The sequence below is a fragment of the Diceros bicornis genome, chromosome 31, assembly GCF_020826845.1.
Source record: "Diceros bicornis minor isolate mBicDic1 chromosome 31, mDicBic1.mat.cur, whole genome shotgun sequence".
Taxonomy (NCBI): Eukaryota; Metazoa; Chordata; class Mammalia; order Perissodactyla; family Rhinocerotidae; genus Diceros; species Diceros bicornis.
Genome location: NC_080770.1, coordinates 19,117,781 through 19,140,458, shown reverse-complemented (window position 1 = coordinate 19,140,458; position 22,678 = coordinate 19,117,781). Strand labels below are relative to the sequence as shown.

The 22,678-nt window shown below is 33.8% G+C and overlaps 2 protein-coding genes across 2 annotated transcripts; both read right to left on the bottom strand.

Moving 5' to 3' along the window:
• Window positions 1-12,486: 12,486 nt before the first annotated feature.
• LOC131395694 (olfactory receptor 4A47-like) lies at window positions 12,487-13,431 on the bottom strand. Its single transcript, XM_058527535.1, has one exon. The coding sequence runs from the start codon at window positions 13,414-13,416 to the stop codon at window positions 12,487-12,489; it is 930 nt and encodes a 309-aa protein (XP_058383518.1). The 5' UTR covers window positions 13,417-13,431.
• Window positions 13,432-21,754: 8,323 nt separating this feature from the next.
• LOC131395693 (olfactory receptor 4A47-like) lies at window positions 21,755-22,678 on the bottom strand. Its single transcript, XM_058527534.1, has one exon. It carries the CDS (start codon window positions 22,676-22,678, stop codon window positions 21,755-21,757), a length of 924 nt encoding a protein of 307 aa, XP_058383517.1.

Genomic DNA, 22,678 nt, shown 5'->3' with positions numbered 1-22,678 from the left:
TTAATAGTGAAACACTAAAAACTGTCTTTTTTATTTCAGGGTAATTTTAAAAGCAGAATTATTCTCCTCTTTGTGTGAGTTTTATGCTTATATCATAACAGAAATACGTGAGATACAACTAGGATAATAATGTTTATGAATGCCTCTGATCCTCTTCAGAACTAGTAGTAAAGAAAAGGTACGAACCGTAGCCAAAAAGCAGAATATAGGATATGAATTCTGAAAACTCTCAGCAAAATCTGTATGCCTACACTGTGTGAGGTGAGGAAATAGGACGTCATTGTGACTGTTCCAGGCCTCCAGCCTCCTCTCCTCTGGTCAGCATTTCTGTCCGAAGAATTCAGTGCTCACAACATGTGCTGGATAAACAAGCTGCATGTTCCGTTATTTATTCTGTCCAGGAGGACAGTTGACTATTTTGGGGGCAAATACTACTTAAAATAAAAATATATATATAAAAATAATAAATGCTAATAAAAATATAATAAAAGCTAGGTATGATTGTTACTCACAAACCTTGAAAGAGAACATCATCCCAATGCTGCTTAAATTGTTTAAGGAAGTAGATTATTTTAAAAAGTAAAACTCCTATTCTCTCTATAAGGCATTCACTCAACTATTTACTGTGCCTGGCACTATCATAAGTGCTAAGGATCCAACAGTGAGCTTACATTCTAATGGGAGAACAGATAATACACAAAATTTTTAAGTAAAATAATAGTGTGTTAGCTAGTCAAAAGTGCTAACATTAAGAATGAAAGAAAGCCTTAAGTGTGACAGAGAGACATGGAATGTCTGTATGTATTGTAACTTATGAAAATCCATGCAGAAATTATTTTAAAAAGTTCTGACAGAATCCAGCAATATAAAAAAATATATAACACTGACATAGCAAAGTTTATTCCACAAATGCAAATATGATCCATTGCAATAAAATACTATAATATAAATACTAATCACATTAATATATTTAATGAGAAAATAATGCAATTATCTCAATGACGGCTGCAAAGGCATTTTGAAAAATAGCACCATTCTTGATATTTAAAAACTCACTACAATACAAATTGCAGGAAATTTCAGCTACTACCAGCATTATTTGATATTATGCTGGGTGTAGCAGCCAAGGGTGTACCTCCACAAGAGAAATAAATTACAAGCATTAGAATCTGGAAAGGAAGAAAGGCAGAAGATAGTGCAAATGATACAATTACGTACCTGGAAAAACAGAAAGAGAAAAAGAAGCAAGTCCTAAAATTTGAAAAAAAAACAAATGAACAAGTGAGTATAACTTACATAAGGTTGGTGGCATAACAACAGAGAAAAATGGATATCTTAAGTAAATTTTGAGCCCAATATTCTAACAGTAAATCACTACTGGAATATATTCTATAGGCAAAAAGAACTGCAAAGAAATCTTAAACTGCTTTGAGTAGTAGTCATATTTTAGTAGTAATATTATTATTGTTACTTTAAAATTATATAGGTATACTATAGGATAAAATAAATCAGTAATATTGCAATAGATTAATGAACTAAGATTTGTCATATTGTAAATCAAATAAGTTAATAAAAACATCAATATGGAAAGTCACATTTTAAATTCTCTCTAATAATATTTATTTTAGCCCTACTCACTGAAAATGCCTAGAAATAAGAAAATCTAATAGCAATACAAAAACTAATACTCGGGTTGTAATCTCTAGAAATGATTCATCACTATAAAGAATCAGGACTCTTTAGAAAAATAGTTAATTCCAGGCACAGTGCAGAAAACGTAAAAGATGAGGCTGGATATCTTGTGGTGTAAGAAAACAAGAAAGCTCTCAAACACTAACATAGCCATGTCAAAAAGACACAGAGGACACATTTGAAAGGGTTCTCACTAGGCTAAGGTAAATCAACTGTGCAGTAAAATGGATGAGTACAAGGAATTAAACTATATCCAATACATGAGATACTAAACCCATTGGTCACTACTGAAAGCCACTAGGACACCAAATCATTACTCTGAAATTTGTTAAATAAAGTGAAATAATTAAGAATATATTTTCTCTTTCCTGTATGAACTTTCTGTCAGGGAAGTGAGTAAAGTATGAGGGAAACTCCTTTTTTAAATAAGAAATCCAGTTAATAAAAGAAGAAATACTAGAATCACAATAGCACCATTTTAAAACTCCTAATGATGTAATAGATATAGGCAATATAACCAGTGGATATGGAAACTATCGGTTTCAGGTTAATGGAGAACTTTATAACAGAGAAACAAGACTGACAACCTGAACCTACAGTTCAAACTTAATATCAACATGTACCTTCTGCTATGATGTAAAAGGAAGTAATCACACCACCTGTGAAGACTTAGTGCTAAAAAAAAGTTGAACTTGAACCCATTCAAGCCTTTAGTTATAGCTACTACTAACTCATAGGAAGTACCAAAAAGTAAGGAATGACTTAAACGATACTAGAATCTGAACTCAAACTATTTTAAACTTTTGAGTATTCTATAAGACAAGTGACCTGGTATCCCATTAAATGGACCATTTGAGAATGAAAAAATAGATTAAATCACTAAATTATATTAAAATGAGAGAGGTGAATATTATAAAATAAAAGTGACCTAGGAGAATAGCAAACAAATACATGACTGGATCTTGTTTGTATGATGATATAAACAACTTTACAACAACTTACAACAAAGTGGTAAAGAGACCACTTTGAGAAAATGGAATCAATAATTCTATTAGATACATATGGTCTAGGGTGCTGGCCCGGTGGTGCAGGGGTTAAGTGCATGTGCTCCACTGCGGCGACCTGGAGTTCGGATCCTGGGTGCACCCACGCACCGCTTGTCAAGCCATGCTGTGGTGGCATCCCATATAAAGTAGAGGAAGATGGGCACGGATGTTAGCCCAGGGCCGGTCTTTCTCAGCAAACAGAGGAGAATTGGCATCGGATCTTAGCTCAGGGCTGATCATCCTCACAAAAAACAAATATATATATATATATATATACACACACATATATGATCTAAACACAGGAAATAAAAGACAAAGATTTTCAGGTTGGATAGAAAGCAAGACCTAATATGCTTGCTGTCTACAAAAAAAATCAATTGAAATATAAAGACATAGATATGCCAAAGTGAACGAATGGACAACATTATACCATGCAAACACTGATCAAAAGTGAGCAGGCGTATCTTGAAAAGCAGACCTCAGAAAAATAAATATTAATAGGAATACAGAGAACTATAACATAATGATAAAGGAGTCAATTCACCAAAAACATATAACAACCTTAAAAGTGTATTCACTTAACATGAGAAATTCAAAATTCATGCAGCAGAAAATAATAGAAATAAAAGCAAAATAAACAAATCCACAATTGTAAATGATGAATTCAACTCCTTTGTCCCATTAATCAATATAAATGTCAACAATCAGTAAGGAGATGAATGGTACTGAATAACACTATTAACCAATTTGACCTTAACGACAAAAACAACAGAATACACATTTTCTCCAAGTTCATATGTAATATTCACCATTCACCAAGATAAACCATATTGTGCCTAACAAATGATGAATTTTTAAGAATTCTTTATTCCTTAGCAAAAAAGAAATTAAATGCAAAATCAGTAACAAAAACATCTATAAAACCTCCCAAATATTTGGAAGTTAAATGACAAACAGAATATACATTCTCGTCAAGTGAACATGGAACATTCCCTAAGACAAATTATGTTCTGGGCCATAAAAAACAAATGTAAAAGGATTCAAATCATACATATTATATTCTTGGATATTAATGAAATTGAACTAGAAATCAGAAAAATATCAGGAAAAATCATCAAATATTTGGAAATTAAACACAAATTTATAAATAAACCAAGGCCAAATAAGAAATCAAAAGTGAAATTCAAAAACATTTTAAATTAATTAAATATAAAAAAAGCAGCATTTCAAAATCTGTGGGATGCAGCTAAAACAGACGTAAGTTACAATTACTCAGGTCTTAGTTTTGTAAACCAGCATTAAATGCATACATCAGAAAAGAAGGAGCATCTTAAACCAATTACCTAAGTACTTAGCTAAAAAACTGAAGAAAAAAGAACAAATTAAATCCAAGCAAAGAAAACAAAAGAAATATTGAAGAGCACAAATCAATGAAATTGAAAACAGAAAAAAGATGGAGAAAAACAGACGAGATGAAGAGCCAATTCCTCAAAGAAATCAATAAAATTGATAAACTTCTAGCAAGACTGATCTAGAAATAAAAAGAGAAAACATAGAAATTACAAATATCAGGAATGAAAAAGAAGACATAATAGAAACCCACAGACATTAAAAGGAAAATGCAGAAATACGATGGACAGCTCTATGTTCATAAACGTGACAACTTAGAGGGAAAATTCTTTGCAGCACACAAGCTGCCAAAGTTCCCTCCAAAAGAACAAGACAACATGAATCTCCCTTTTGCTATAAAAGAACTTGAATTTACAGTAAAAATCCTTTCAACAAAGTAAAATCCAGAGGTAGATCATCTCATCCATGAATTTTACTAAATACTTAAGGAAGAAATAATATCAATGCTATAGAAATTCTTCCAGAATATAGAAGAGTATAAAACACTTCCCAAATCAGTTTAGGAGGCCAGAGTTACCTTGACACCAAAACTAGACAAAGAGCTTAAAAGAAAAGGGCAAATTCTTACACGAACACAGATGCAAAAATGCTCAACAAAATTCTAGCAAATCAAAATTATTCATGATGACCAAATGGGATTTATCCTGGGAATGCAAGGCTGATTCAATATTTGAAAATCAATGTATGTAACTGCTGGTGGGAGTGCAAACTGGTGCAGCCACTATGGAAAACAGTATGGAGATTCCTCAAAAAATCAAGGATAGAACTACCATATGATCCAGCTATTCCACTGTTGGGTATTTATCCAAAGAACTTGAAAACACCAATTTGCAAAGGTACATGCACCCCTGTGTTCATTGCAGCGTTATTCACAATAGCCAAGACTTGGAAGCAACCTAAGTGCTCATCAAGGGACGAATGGATAAAGAAGATGTGGTATATATACACAATGGAATACTACTCAGCCATAAGAAACAATGAAATCCAGGCATTTGTGACAACATGGATGGACATTGAGGGTATAATGCAAAGTGAAATAGGTCAGAGGGAGAAGGTCAAATACCGTATGATTTCCTTCATTAAGTAGTAGATAATAACAACAATAAACAAACACATAGGGACAGAGATTGGATTGGTGGTTACCAGAGGGGAAGAGGGGAGGGAGGAGGGTGAAAGGGATAATTCGGTGCATGTGTGGTGATGGGTTGTAATTAGTATTTTGGTGGTGAACCTGATGTAGTCCATGCAGAAATCGAAGTACAATGATGTACACCTGAAATTTTTACAATGTTATAAACCAATGTTACTGCAATAAACAAAAAATTTATAAAAATAAATAAATAAATAAAATATACAGATCTGCGTGATGGACATCTATGTATGTGAGGCCTGTGAGATCCAATGGAATAGCAAGTTAATAAATCATGCACCTGGGTCTTGAACACATCCTATATGTATACGATAACATACAATAGTGTACTCTACATGGCTGGAAATTAAAGATGATTTTATTTGGCAAAAAAAATAAATAAATAAACAAATAAATAAAAAATCAATGTATGTAATTCACCATATCAACAGACTAAAAGAGTAAAATCATATGGTTATCTCAAGAGATGCAAAAAATACTGAGACAAAATTCAACTCCTGGTTATGATAAAAAGCCTTTGGCAGATTAAAAATAGAAGATAACTCCCCCAGTGTGATACCAGGCATCTCCAAAGCCCTATAGCTAACATCATGCTTAATCACAAAAACACAAATGCTTTCATCCCAAGATCATGAACAAGAAAAAGATGGCCTTTCTCACCACTCATGTTCAACACCAGATGTAGGTCCTAACTGAAGCCATAAGGCAAGAAAAAGAAATAAAATGCATCATATTGGAAAGGATGGAATCAAAATGTTCTTATTCACAGACAAAATCGTTATAGACCTAGAAAAATCTCAAAGAATCTACAGAAACAGCTACTAGTACGAATAAGTGAGTTTAGTAAAGTCACAGGGTATATGGTCAGAAATTAATCATATAGGGGATGGCCTGGTGGCATAGTGGTTCAGTTCCCATGCTCTGCTTTAGCGTCCTGGGGTTCATAAGTTTGGATCCCAGGCACAGACCTACATACTGCTTATCAAGCCATGCTGTGGTGGTGACCACATACAAAAATAGAGGGAGATTGGCACAGACGTTAGCTCAGGGACAATCTTCCTCAAGTGAAAAGAGGAAACATAAATTTTATAAACATTTATAAGATTTATAAACTTATAAAACTTATAAATATGTGCTGTAGTGTGCTACAACTACAAAATACTGATGATAAATATCAAAGGAAAATGAAATATGTGGAGACATGTACCATAGTCATGAACTGGAAGACTCATTATTGTTAAAATTCAAATTTCCTCAAATTGATCTACAGATTCAATGCAATTCTAAACAAAATCCCACTACAGTTTTTTTTAGGTAGAAATTGACAAGCTGATTAAAAAATTTGTATAGAAAGGCAAGAAAACTAGAATAGCCAAAATAACTTTGAAAAGAACAAAGTCAAAGGACTCACACTACCTGCTTTCTAGACTTAATACAAAGTGCAGTATCGGAGAAAGTTACACCTGTAGATCAATGAAATAGAATAGTCTAGAAACAGAACCACACATTTGATGATTTATGACAAGTGCTAGAGGTAATTCATTGTATAAATGATAGTCTTTTCAATGAATGGTGCTGCAATAATTGGATATCTATTTGTAAAAAATGAACCTTGATCAATACCTCAAGCCATAAATAAACTATAATCAAAAATGCTCATAGAGCTAAATGTTAAACCTAAAAATATAAATAAAATTTTTATATTTTATATTTATATATATATGAACATATATAAATATAAAATATAAAACTTCTAAAAGGGAACATCAGAGAAAATCTTTATGATGTTGGGTTAGCCAAAAATTTCCTAGATGTGACAATAAAAGTGTTATGCAAAAGAAAAAAATGATAAATGGGGCTCCACTAAAACTGAGAAAATCTGCTCTTCAGAGGGTATTTTAAAGAAAATGAAAAGACAATTCACAGACTGGTAGAAAATATTTGCAAATCACATATCTGATAAAGAACTTCCTTTCAGAATATATAAAGTACTCTCAACTTTCAATAATAATGAAGAACTTAGTATAAAATTGTCAAAAGAATTGAACAGAAATTTCACCAAGGAAGATACATGAATGGCAAAAAAGCACAGGAAAAATGCTCAACATTATTAGTCATTCAGGAAATGCAAATTAAAATCACAAGATATTACTAATGACCTATAAGAATGGCTAAAATACAAAACTTGACAATACCAAGTTCTGACAAAGGTGGAAAAAACCTAAAAATATCATTTATTGCTAGTAGGAAAACCATGTACTATACTTTGGAAAACAGTTTGAAAGTGTTTTATGAAATCAAACACACACTTACCATAAAACCCAGCTCTCCCACTCCTGGGTATTTATCCAAGTGTAATGAGAACTTACATTCACACAAAATTCTATACATGAATATTTATAGTACTTTTATTTATAAATTCAAATATCTGGAAAAAATCAAAATATGTCTTAATTGAGAAAAGGATAAACAAACTGTGATACATCTATAAAAGGGAATACTAGTCAGCAATAAAAAGAATGGACTATTGATGAACAAAATAATATGCGTAAATCTCAAATGCCTATACTGAGAGAAAGAAGCCAAATTTAAAAGATTACATACCGGACATGATCTTAAATATAGAAAACCCTAAAGACTCCATCAAAAACTCTTAGAACTAATAAACAAAATCAATGAATTCAACAAATAAATAAATTAGTATATTATATATACTAAGAGCGACCTATCCAAAAACAAAATTAAGATAATCTCACTTACAACAGCATCAAAAAATAATAAAATATTTAAGAATAAATTTAACCAAGGTGGTGAAACAGTCGTACACTGAAGGGTATATAACATTGGGTCCGGTCCGGTGGCGTAGTGGTTAAGTCCGCATGCTCTGCTTCAGCGGCCCAAGGTTCGTGGGTTTGGATCCTGGGCACAGGCCTATACACTGCTCATTAAGCCATGCTGTGGCAGCATCCCACATACCAAATAGAGGAAGATGGGCACAGATGTTAGCTAAGAGCCAATCTTCCTCAGCAAAAAGAGGAAGATTGGCAACAGATGTTAGCTCAGGGTCGATCTTCCCTAACAACAACAACAACAACAAATATATATATATAACATTGATGAAAGAAATTAAAGGCACAAATAAATGAAAGATATCCCATGTTCATGGATTGAAAGAATAAATATTGTTAAAATGTCCATACTGTCCAAAGCAATCTACACATGCAATACAATCCGTATCAAAATTCCAACGACATTTTTCACAGGAATAGAGAAAATCAATCATAAAATCCTTGGAACCACAAAAGATCTCAACTAGCCAAAGCAATCTTGAGAAAGAAGAATAGAGCTGGAGACATCACACTTTTTGATTTAAAAATATATTACAAAACTATAGTAATCGAAACAGTATAGCATCAGCATAAAATCAGATGCACAGACCAATGGAACAGAATAGAAAGCTCAGAAACAAACTCATGAATATACAGTCAACTGGTCTTTGAAAAGGGGCCAGAATACACCATAGGGAAAGGAAAGTATCCTCATTGTGTTGGGAAAACTGGATATCCACATGCAAAAGAATAAAATTGAACCCTTGCTATGGTTTTACTGTTCGAGTAACCCAAAATTCATATGCTGAAATCCTAATGTCCATTGACAGCATTAGGCGGTGAAGCCTCTGGGAGATGATTAGATCATGAGTGCTGAGCCTTCACAAGTGAAATCAATGCCCTTGTAAAAGAGATGTGTTGGCAAGGATGTAGAAAAGTTGCAACACTTGTACACTGTTGGTGGGAATGTAAATTGGTGCAAGCACTATGGAAAACAGTACCAAAAATAATTAAAAATAGAACTACCACATTATCCAGCAATCCCACTTCTGGATATATATCCAAAGGAAATGATATCAGTATCTCAAAGAAATGTCTGCACTCCCATGTTCACTGAACATTATTCACTACAGCCAAGATATGAAAACAACCTGAATGTTCATTAGGTTTATATGTGCCCCATTTCTTGACCAATGAATGAAACAATGAAATATTATTCAGCATTAAAAATGAAGCAAATTCAGCCTTTTGGGACATGGATGAATTTGGAGGACCTCAAGAGAAATAAACCAGATACAGAAAGAAAAATACTGTAAGATCTCACTTATATGTGGAATCTAAAAAAGTCAAACTCATAGAAGCAGAGACTAGAATGTTGATTGCTAGGGACTGGAGGGTGGGGGAAATGGGAGATATTGCTGAAAGGGTAAAACCTTCCAGTTGGAAGATAAATAAGTCCTGGGGGTTCTAATACACAGCATGGTGGCTATAGTTAATACTAGTGTATTGTATACTTGAAATTTGATAGGAAAGTAGATTTTAAGTCTTACAAAAAAAATCGTAATAATATGAGGTGATGCATGTGTCAATTAGCTTGATTGTGGTAATCATTTCACTATATATATATATCAAATCATCACATTGTACATACTAAATATATACAATTTTAACTTGCCAATTATACCTCAATAAATCTGGGAGAAACAAAGACTACATACTATATGATTCAATATATATGACACTTTGGAAAAGACAAAACTATAGGGATAGAAATGGATCAGTGTTTGACGGGATCTGGAGGTGAGGGGAAAAGATGCCTACAAAGGTACATGAGGAAGTATTTTTTGTGATGAAACACTCTGTATATTGATTGTGACGGTGGTTACATAAACTGTATGTATTTGCCAAAACTGGCAGAACTTAGACTAAAAAAGGATAAATGATGTACTGTGAAGATTATATATTATTAAAAAGTAATAAATAAAACAGCAGATTTCCTACATTGAAAAAACAGACACTCAGAAAATATAATAGAAGATAAGATCCTATTTACAAGAGCACCATAAAAAAGAAACTCAAAAAGACTAAATTTACAAAGAAACATACTAGATCTATATGAACATAAAAAAAGATTTGTTAAGTGAAAAGTCCTACTCAGGTTGTGGATAAGAATTCTCAATTCTCTAAAGATATAAACTCTTTCTAAATCAAATCTTATTGAAAATACTAACTAAATTTAGTTTTTACTAGATTAACTTATTGAAATTTAATTTTAAAACATTAATATGCAAGAATAGACATTGTCCTGATAAGGAATAGTAATGAAGGAGTGCTAAACTTCTCAGATGTCAAAGTGTGTTATAAATCAAATGCCATTACATCCTCTGTTAAATGGCACAGGATTAAAGAGATCAACGGAAGATAATGGAGCCTTGTATTGGATCCAAACATATGCTGTATTTTAGAATACAAAGTTGGCATATCTAAGCAGTGGGGAGAATAATTATGCATCTATAAAAATGACCATAGAGAAAAATAATTAAAATGTAATCTTAACTCCTTACATCCAAATAAAACGTAGAGGGAGCAAAAATTTAAACATAAAATATAAAACCACAAAAAGATTAAAAAAATTATATGTTAAAAAATGTGGAAAGAATATTTTGATAACACTGAAATAGAGAAAGTCTAAATGACATAAAGGCCAAAGAATATATTGAGACATTTGATTTTGTAAACATAAAAATATTTCTACACAGCCAAAAATATTCTACATAGTATAAAAACATCAAAACGAATCAAGAGCTGAAAAATAATAATTACACATACATGGTAAAAGAGATAATTTCCTTAGTGTATAATTAAATCATAAAAATCAGTATGGAAAAGATCAGCAATCAAATAAAATAGGTAAATTCATTGAAAGACAATTCACAAAAAAGCAATACAGGTCATTTTAAACATGGGAATAGATGCTCAAATTCAATTATATTTATTGAATGTCGATTAAAGTATATAAGTGCAACACAATTTCTTTAATCAGATTGTCAAATACTATAAATGTTTATCAAGCACTGACTGCTGAGAATGTGGTCAACAGGCATTGTACAGCCTGAAGGCACTAGTGTAGTTCAGCACAAGCTCCTGGATGGCATTTTGGCAATAACTCTGAACATCAGTGTTGTAAGTACATATACCAATTGACTCAACAATCCCACTTCTAGGAACTCATACTTACAAAATTTCATAAAGACTTCATTGCAGCATAATTTGTCATAGAAAATGACTGAGAGAAACATGAAGAGAACTAAATACATTAATTTTAGAGTATCTTGATAAAGGAGTATTAAGCAATATGAAGAAATTGAGAATGACATCAATCTATATAGACTGCTATGGCAAGATCTTCAAGAGGCTGAGTAGTAAAACTCAAAATTTACACACAGAGACATAAACTCAAACATGTATATGAAAATATGCTTTTGTTTGCAAGAAGAATCTTACAGAGTTCAGTGATTGCATCTGGAAGAACGGGGAGAATTTGGTGAGGGATGAGTAGGAGGTTTATTCTACAGTATTACCATTTAGCATGGATTCTATTTTTAAAATTTATTATCATCTATTACACTTTCAATTTTTTTTGTGTGTGTGAGGAAGATCAGCCCTGAGCTAACAACCATGCCAATCCTCCTCTTTTTGCTGAGGAAGACTGGCCCTGAGCTAACATCCATGCCCATCTTCCTCCACTTTACGTGGGATGCCGCCACAGCATGGCCTGACAAGCAGCGCATTGGTGCGCACCCGGGATCTGAACCCGGGGCGCCAGCAGCTGAGTGTGCGCACTTAACCGCTACTCCATGGGGCCGGCCCCTCAATATGTTATTTAAAAAGGTAAAACATTACACTAAAAATTTCATATATAATGCAATGAAATTGAAAAAAGAAAATATTCTATAAATCACTGGATATTCTAACTAGTACAATAAAAGAAGATAAAAGACAAGCATCCGACTAATAACAAAGCTAAGAAGGAAAAAGAAAGTAACACAAAGACATGCAGAAATTAATGAAAAATTAGTGTAATGATAAAAATTTCATTGACTAATTCATTATGTATTATTTGTTGACTCCCTATTGTACATGCATTTCACTTTTCTAGGTGTGGTAATAAACAAGATATTATACAACTTACATTCTAGCAGAGAGATTTTTATTAAGAGCACAAAGATATAGTTCATCCTGTAGTTATAATTATAAATCCTTTGGAGAAAATGAAAGTTGGCATCAGATTTATGAAGACTTTCACACTCAAAGGAGATAGCCGTAATGTCAAATTATTTTTTCAGGATAGATGATGCACTTACTTATTGGTTGATATGACTTTTTTTCTCCAGAGCTTCTTCATAGCACTAGTCATTTCTGAATTTCTCAGAGTATAGATTAATGGGTTCATCATGGGAGTTATAAGTGTATAAAACACGCTCAATGATTTGTCAATGGGAAAGGTCTCTGCAGGTCTTACATACATGAAAATACAGGGAACAAAGAAGAAGACAACAACAGTGATGTGAGAACCACAGGTCTGGAGGGCTTTCCACCTCCCCTCCTGACTAAGGTTCTTTAGAGAGTGCAAGATGACACCATAAGAGATGAGTAAGAGCAGAAACACAATAGTGCAGATCAGTCCTCCATTGGCCACAATTAAGATGCCAATGAGATAGGTGTCAGTACAGATGAGTTTCAATAAGGGGTACATGTCACACATAAAGTGATCAATGACATTGGGACCACAGAATGGGAGCCCATAAATAGTGCTAAGCTGAATTACTGAGTGCAGAAAACCCCCAACCCAGGACACTACCAATAGCACAACACAAACCCGCTGCCTCATGATAACCAAATAATGCAAGGGCTTACAGATGGCCACATAGCAGTCATAGGCCATCACCAACAGAAGAAAGATCTCTGATGCACCAAAAAAATGCTCTGTAAAGAGCTGGGTCATACAAGACTTGAAGGATATAGTATTTTCCCCAAAGAACAAGTCTGAAATCAATCTGGGGGAAATGGAAGAGGAATAAAGGACATCCATTAATGACAGACTAGCTAGAAAAAAGTACATGGGGGAGTCCAGGGTCTTACTGACCATCATAGTCAGAACAATGAGCATGTTGCCCACCATGGTCAAAATGTAAAAGAGTAAAAACATAACAAAAAGGACTCTCTGCTCCTTTGGATTCTGCGTGAGGCCCAAGAGGATAAAGTAAGTCACATTGTTCCACGGTTCCATCTAGTCTTTATAGGTGCTGACTTCAGAGATTAGAAGCAGTTTACCTACAAAACAAGGGGGAAAACTTTTCAATGCATTATAATTTTAATCTTTTATTTATTCATTCAATTAAAAGAATGTGTATAGAATATCTGCGTCAAATGTGTCACATCGTGATTACCAAGTTGAATAACACATAGTTCCCTACCCTCGGTGATATGATGCATAATGAGAGATCAGTAAAATCCACGTCAATGTAATAAGTGCCATTATTAAAATAGTCACACGATGCTAAGGATTACAATGCAGGAATATATCAATCAAATGGAATCAGACAAGGCTTCCCAGAGGAAGCAATGCTTTAGCTGTGTTTAATAGGAAAAGTGAAAGAACACGAGAAGATGAGAAGGGAATCCTATGAAAAGGTGCACCATTTGTAAAGTTACAAATGTGTAATACTTGACGCTCATTTAAGACAATTTGCATACTCAAAATGAGTAATCAAATTATGAATGGAAGGTCATTGTCCTGGATTGTCTCCAACCTCATCGAGACCTCTTTCTTAGGATCTTTAGATGGGTATTCTACTTTTCTGTGACAAATAAATTCTGAAGCACTTCAATTTGGGGTCTCTAGCCCCTATCTCTCCCCTAATTTTCAGATTTGGATATGCTACCTCTCCAATTTTGGACATCTTCAATTGTCTGTCAATTTAGTATTTATAGAAGTAGATTTTTCATTTTCCGTGATAAACATAGGTGTTCCTCATCTCATTAAATGGTACCACCATCATGTCATTGTTCAGACAATAAATCTGACAGCATCCTTCACTCTTTTATTGCTCTCAAATTACTTAGTGAGACCTTAACAAATCGTGTTGACTCTGCTTTCCAATATATCACAAATTTGATCATTCCCCAATACCCATTTCCTTCCTGGCCCACTGCAGTCACCTCCTACCAAGTTTCTCCAATTTAAAACTCTATCCTCCAATAATTTCCTCTCCTGAAGCAGCACTTTTTAGATATGATTGTGATTATATCACTCCACTGCTCAAAACTCCTACAGTGGATTCCAATCATGTACTCACAATTTAATGTATCACATTTAATATTTATGGTAACAAGAACTGTAATCCCCATTTCCCAGTTGAAGATACTGAGGCTCAGAACATCTAATTAATTTCCCAAAGGTCATATATTTTTAAGTGAGAAAACCAGGTTTGGAATCTAAGTTTGATTTATTTCAAAGTTGTTTAATTTCTTACAAAATGAAGAAATTCACACAACTGTGAAGCCTGGTTCCCGCTGTTTACTGTTACTCTTACCTTGTGGAGGCTTGTTCACAAGCTGAAGGAAGACTTTTTAACTAACTCATAGGGACCTGGAATTCTTCATTCTCCAGTATGACAACAGAGGACAAAAAGCCACATTATAACTTGAGGATATATTTTGTTACATTCAGCTGTCTGTCCATTTTCTCCATGGAGTCTTCTGATTATTTAGAAGATTGTTTTCATTTGCACTGTAGATTATTTAATAGGAATTCCATGGTACACACAGAAAAACAAATTTACCTTGCTATGATAATTTAACAAAAAGGCAAGCAAATCCTATGTTAACATAAGAAGATAGCACTCAGCCATTTCCCCGGGAAATTTTTCTGGAGTGACTTCTTTCCTACTAACTTCAAAATAGAAAAATACCACTCAATTGTTTAGCCCTTCTCATTGTACCATGTTGGTATAGCCAGACTATTTGACTTGAGATTTTGAGAGACATTCTTGTGCTTTTATTTACGTCGTACTTTAAAGCTAACAATGTACCTCCTTATACATTTATGTCAGTCCTTAAGAGGATATCATCTTCCCAACAGGGGCAAAGATCAGTGGTCATTTTATTCCTTCTAACCACATTTATCATTGAGTCCTGGAATTGGAATATATCCAAGATTAATTCTAGCTTAATTAAATTCACTGGGATTTGCCACAAAATTTAAAACTACATCTATACGTAAACATACTACCAGGCCAAATCACACAATTAGGATCAAAAAGATGTAACGTGGAGAAAAAATAGCTTGCGAACCACTGTGGTACTATTGGCAGTCAAGAGTAAAATATCTGCTGAGTCATTTTGATCCAGTGAAGATTAATTTATCAAGTATTCCCTCATTTGCCATAACAAGTGTTTCTTTCCTTTTATTTAATACTCAATTTATTCTGCCTTGAAGTGTGGTTAGATACATTAAAAATTTTATCACCAATTTAGATAAAATAACTAATTATTTATCCAATTTTTAGTTATTTAAAAAAAATAGAGCCTGCATTTTATGCCAGGAACTGTGCTATGAGTGAAGACACAGAACTAAAAAAACGTGGAAAAAGTCATGAAAAAGACCCTGCCTGCATTTACCTTATGCTCTTAGATAGAGACAGATGATAAATAAGGGGACTTTTTAATAAAGTAATTATAGTCTTAATCAGTGCTTATAAGACAACAAACAGGGTACTGTGAAAGAAAATAAGACAGAGAATTCTACTACGGAAAATGTAATCAGAGAAGGCCTCTCCTAAAGGTTATGTTTGAGCTAAAACCCAAAGAAGAGGAAGTTGCTTCAATGGGAAGCATTGTTACATGTAGAGTTTCAATGTTGAAAAGAGCTTAGCAAGTTCAAGACACTGAAAGGTCAGTATACGTGGAGGTAATAGGGAAGGGAGAGAAGAAAACAAACTGAAATTGAAGAGATGACTAGGGACCGTACTCATCAGGGCAGCACAGAGCTTAGTGAGGAATCCGGATTTTATTTAAAGTCTTTTAATGTGAGAGTAAATAACTTAGACAATTTTTTTTTTAATTAGGGAAATCTTCCATCTAAAATATTTCAAAGTTTAGATAGAAGAGCTTTTTTACAATTGGTACAAAATACTATCCTGGGAAGGTTAAGAAATATCAGTTATTTTTGTTTCTGTTTGAGCTCTAAGCACAATGCTTACAGAGTAGATGTTCAGTAGAAATTAAATCAATGTATCAATAGCTCTCTACACTATCAATATTTTTTCTGCTAACAAAATTACTTGTGGTCCTTTGTGTCTCCCTTCTTTCTTACATGTAGGACAAACAGAAACAGGGACAACTATCTACCAGATAAAATAAAACACTTTACACAAGACTCCATCCCTAGCTGTAGTGAAAATAAAAGGTGTGTGGCTGCACAAAGTCTTTGAATGCTCTCAGACATTTTGTTACTGTCCCAGAGGATGTAGTATCCACTCTCCTGACGTAAAATCCAAAGGACTACATTTTCCAGATCTCCTTGACAATCAAATGCAGACATGTGACTTGGGTTCTGCCAACAAGGATTATCTGTGCAAGTCTTTAAATTGGAATTAGTTATTTGAGGCTAGGTTCTGGCACGTAATCAACAGTGTCAATGGAGTTCCAAGTCAAGGCAGTGATGGCACATTTGCAGTTAGCCAGTGCCAGCATGGTCACGGTGTCAGCAGAGGCAGCATCTCCTGTAGCATTCCAGTCCTGTCAGGTGTGCTTCTGCAAACTGCTCCTTGTCACTCTGCCTAGAATTTGTGATTCTAGCCCTTACAAAGATTCTTTATGCTATAACTTCATATAGTAAGTCCCTTCTTCTTAATCTCTCTAGATATGATTCTGTCTCTTCAGATAAGGATCCTGATATATACCAAACTAATCTGAAATTTTCCATTTCAATTTATCACCAAGGTGGAATGTCATCAATTTCAGAATGATTCCAGGTAACAAGCCATCTTTTTACAAACATGCTTATTCTAATAAGTGTTACATGGAGATGATGGCAATTTATTGAGTAAATATTTATGAAGCATTTATTCTGTGTCAATCTCTGTTCTAGAAGCTTAGAGATATGGTAGTGAATGAAAAAAGTAATGCCTCTACTTCTACGGAGTTTATATACTACTTGGAAGAGAGAAATAAGAAACAGATAAATCAGATTGTGAAAATGCTATGGAGAAAATTAACAGAGTTGTTTGATAGACGTTAACTCAAGGAGAAGGAGGATGGCTTTAAGTGGATAGTTAGGAGAGACCTCTCGTAGAAGGTGGCAGTTGGAGTGAAGACTGAGTAACGATAATGAGCCAGTTATGTGGACCTCGAGAAGACAAGCATTTTAGGAATAAAGAAGAGCTAGTGAAAAGGCCTTAGGGCAAAAACGAAGCCATTGTGTCTGAAACATAGGTAACATGGTACAATGTGATATTGGATAAGTTTAAGGAGATGTGTGTTGCAAATAATACATCTGATAAAATTTGAATATACAGAATATACAAAGAACCTCTGCTTCTCAACAACAAAAAACCAAAAAAATGGATTAAAAATGAGCAAAGAATTTGAATTGACATTCTCCAAAGAAGATACGTAAGTAACCAGTAAGTACAAGAAAGAATGCTTAACATCACTAATCATTAGAGAAATGCAAATCAAAACCATAATAAAATACAGCTTAACACCAATTAGGATAGATATTATTAAAAAAAAAACAGAAAGCACACGTAAGAGAGAATGTGCAGAAACTGGAGCAGTGGTGCGTTGCTGGTGGGAATGTAAAATGGTGTAGCTGCTGTGGAAAATGTTACAGTAGTTCCTCAAAAATTAAAACAAAGAATTATCATATGATTCATCATTTCTACTTTTGCATATATATCCGAAATAATGGAAAGCAAAGACTCAAAAGCCTTGCTATTTCTACACCAATTTTCTTGGCAGTATTATTCACAATAGCCATGACATAGAGGCAACTGAACTGTCTACTGACAGACAAATGTATAAACAAAATGTGATATATGCAAACAGTGGAATATTATTCAACCTTGAAAAGGAAGGAAATCTTAACACATGTTACAACATAGATTAATCTACAATACATTGTGCTAAGTCAAATAAGGCAGTCACAGAAGGACAAAGATTGTATCATTTCACTTACACGTGGTACGTAGAGTAGTCAAGCTCATCAACAGAAAGTAGAATGTTGGTTGCCTGGGGCTCAGAGAGGAGAACAGGGAATTATTGTTTAACGGATGTGGAGTTTCAATTTGGGAAGATGAAAATGTTCTGGAGATAGATGATGGTGATGTGTGCATAACAATGTGAATTATCTTAATGCCACTGAACACAACACTTAAAAATGGTTAAAATTGTAAATTTTATGTATATTTTACCAAAATTTTAAAAATAAATTTAAGGACGAAGATGACTGCATTAATAGGCTGAGGATGTGAACATAAACTACAGCAAAATAGCTTAAAATGTGTGCAAAGATCATTGACTTCAGATACATCTGGGTAATTTATTTAAAACATACATATGTCAATACAACAACAAAACTACTAATTTAAATCTCTATTCCTGTGTCATAATAATCTGCCTTTTTCCAAGAACCCTAACTAATTTTGATATTACGTTAAAGTTCGACAACAAATTGGGAACTACATAAATCCACATAGGATATTTTTACAATGATAAATAATTTCCTTCTTGGATGTTTCCTTGAAGGGGGGCCTATATGATGACATCAACATACTTTTGACAAATAGTCTTCATTTGGCCCGAGAACTGTATAAATTATCTTATTTTCTCTTCTCCATTTAAAGGATAGAGTCATTTTACATTGTTATGATTATTTCTCAAAGTCACTGTTTTACTCCAGAACTTTCTCATAGCATTCTTCACCACTAAATTTCTGAGTGTGTATGTTTAACATATTTAACATGGGAGTTATAACATATTTAACAAGCCACAGTTTTATCAATGGAGAAGGTGGTGACTGGGAGCAAACATATAAATATGCAAGGCACAAAGACTAAGATGATGACGGCAATGTTAGAGACACAGGTGGAGAGAGCGTTGCATCTCCCCTCCAAGCTATAGGTCTTTAGAGAGTACAAGCTGATCACATAGGCGATGATTCAGAGGAAAAACGTTAACAGGCAGATGAACCCACCGTTGACAGCAACAAAGAGATCAAGGGTATGAGTGTCACCCATACAGATGAGTTTTGACAGAAGGTTTTAGTCATACACGAATGGTCTATGACACTGAAGCCACAGACAGGCAGCCAGACTGTGGAGAGGATCTGAATAGCTGCAAGGACAAAGCCTCTGGCTCATACCACTCAAAAGAGGAAGGCACATCCCTGTCACTCATGATGATTTCATTGTACAGGGGTTTGCAGATGGCCACACAATGGTCATTGGCATCCACCATGGGTAGGATGATCTCAGCAGCACCAAAAGATGCTCTTCAAAGACTTGAGTCATGCAATTCATGGAAGAGATGATTTTTCTTCCAGTTAAGGAGTCAGCTAGCATTTTAGGGGTCATGGGTGAAGAACAGCAGCTAGCTATAAGGGATAAGTAACACAGGCAGGAAATGGAAGCACTGCCCAAGGGTATAAAAGATGACTTGTTAAATGAAAAGATCAATTCTTTTCAGTATTCTAAATATATAAACTCTTCCTAAATTAATCTTCTTAAATTGAATCTTATTGAAAACAATAACTGAACTTTGTTTTGTTACTAAACTACTTTAAACTCATTTTAATTGTAAACTTACTTTAATTTTAAACATATTTTCTTATTTAAACTTAAACTTATTATTTTATTTTAAACTTAATTTTGAAACATACATATGCAAGACTAGACATAACTCTGAAAAAGAATAGTAATGAGGGACTGCTAAACCTACCACATATCGAAATGTGTTATATATCCAATCAATAATATTGTGTGTCAATTGATACCTGAATAAAGAGATCAAAAAAATAGAAGTGTCCTGAATTTGATCCAAATACTTACAGGACTTTAGAATACAATAGTCAGGATTTCAAATCAATTTTTCAGCAAGATACCAAAACGAAAAACAAATTAAATACAATAAGTAAAGAAAAAAATTTTACATGCCAAAAGCATTCTACATAGTATAAAAATGTCAAAATTGTAACATAAGCCAGAAAAATAATAAGGACATATACAATAGTAAAAAGACTCATTTTTAGTACATAATTAACTCATAAAAATCAGTATGTAAAAGATCAACAATTGAATAAAATAGGTTTAAGATATTAACAGACAATTAGTAGAAAAAGAAATACAAATTATATCAAACGTGAAAAGATGCTCAAACTCAATGATATCAAAAAGATTTTCATTAAAGTATAAAAAATGAAATAAAATAACTTTAATCAGATTGTCATATGCCATAAATATTTATCAGGTACTGGTTGTTGAGAATGTGGACAGAAGTATTCTCCTAGATGGTGAGCAGGAGTGCAGCAGTTACTATAACTTCAGGAATGGCAGGTTGGCAACAACTATGAATACCAACATTTCATATACATACAGTATCTGACCACTGATTCAAACACTTATATGACAGTTTCACTTCAAGGAATTCATACTTGCATATATTCAAAAACATATATTTATTCCAAAATTATTTGTCATAGGAAAAGATGAGGGACAACATGAAGAGAGATAAATACATGTAATTTTAGTACATATTTATAAAGAAGTATTATACGATATGAGAAAAACTAAGAGTTAGACCTATATGGACAGCTATGGAAATATCTTCAAGATGTCTCACAGTAAAAGTAAACGTTTACATACACAGAAAAAAAACCACAAATATATTTGAATTCATTTGCATTTGCAAAGATTATTACCTGATGAATCTTAAGAAACAGATTAAGTGACTGCCTCTGGGGAAGAGGACTGGAGACTATCCTGAGAGGTAAATAGAAAATGTATTCTATATTTTATCCCATTTTGTATGGTTTTCATTTTTACTACTCATTATTATCAATCACACTTCAATTTTTCTTAGAAAACTAGAAATATTACACTAAAATGTTGTATATAATGCAACTGAAATTTCATAGAGAAGACAGAGTATGCAGCATTAAATATTTTAAATACTATAATAATAAGAATTAACTTAAATGACAAGTTATCTAAAGAGAAATAATAGTAAGTCTCAGAAAGTAGTAAAAATGAGAAGTGCATAAATTGATTAAAAATTAAGGTAACTGTATAAAAATGTCCTCATTACTTCATTATATATTATTGACACCTTGCTATATAGGCATTGCAGCTTTCTAGGTAAAGTGATAAACAAGTCATTACAGACCTTACATTCTAGCAGGGAGAGAAACAGTAATTAATAACACAATCACATTGTTCTTTCCTTAACTATAATTATCAAATTCTTTGAAGAAAAGAAAGTCAGAATCAGATTTAAGAAGACTTCTGCATTCAAAGGATTGGACCCTAATGTCAAATGACTCTCTTCATGGTAGACGATGCACTTATTTACTGTAAGATATGGCATTTCTTCTCCAGAGTGTCTTCACAGCATTTGTCATCTCTAAATTCCTCAGAGTGTAGATTAATGGGTTCAGTATGGGGGTTATAATTGTATAAAACGCTCAATGATTTGTCAATGGGGAAGGTCTTAGCAGGTCTCACATACATGAAAATACAAGGAACAAAGAAGAAGACCACCACAGTGACATCGTAACCACAGGTCTGGAAGGCTCTCTGCCTTCCTTCCTGACTAAGGTTCTTTAGGGAGTGCAAGATGACACCATAAGAGATGAGTAAGAGCAGAAACACAATAGTGCAGATCAGTCCTCCATTGGCTGCAACTAACAAACCAGTGACATAGGCATCAGTACAGATGAGTTTCAATAAAGGATACATGTCACACATAAAGTGATCAATGACATTGGGGCCACAGAACGGGAGCCCATAAATAGTGGCAAGTTGAATTACCAAGTGCAGAAAACCACCAATCCAACACACTACTAGCAGCACAATACACATCCATTGCCTCATGATGACCAAATAATGCAAAGGCTTACAGATGGCCACATAGCGGTCATAGGCCATCACCAACAGAAGAAATACCCCTGATCCAGCAGAAAAGTGCTCTGTAAAGAGCTGTATCATACAAGATTGGAAAGATATGGTATTTTCCCCAAAGAATAAGTCTGAAATCAATCTGGGGGTAATGGAAAAGGAATACATGACATCCATTATTGACAGGCTAGCAAGAAAAAGGTACATTGGGGAGTCCAGGGTCTTACTGACAGTCATGGTCACAACAATGAGCATGTTGCCCACCATGGTCAAAATGTAGAACAATAAGAACATAACTGAAAGGACTTTCCGCTCCTTTGGATTCTGTGTGAGGCCCAAGAGGACAAAGTAAGTCACATTGTTCCATAATTCCAT

Excerpts from the sequence above, each read along its gene's own strand:
- LOC131395693 (XM_058527534.1), bottom strand. The coding sequence starts at position 22,678 with ATGGAATTATGGAACAATGTGACTTACTTTGTCCTCTTGGGCCTCACA.
- LOC131395694 (XM_058527535.1), bottom strand. The coding sequence starts at position 13,416 with ATGGAACCGTGGAACAATGTGACTTACTTTATCCTCTTGGGCCTCACG.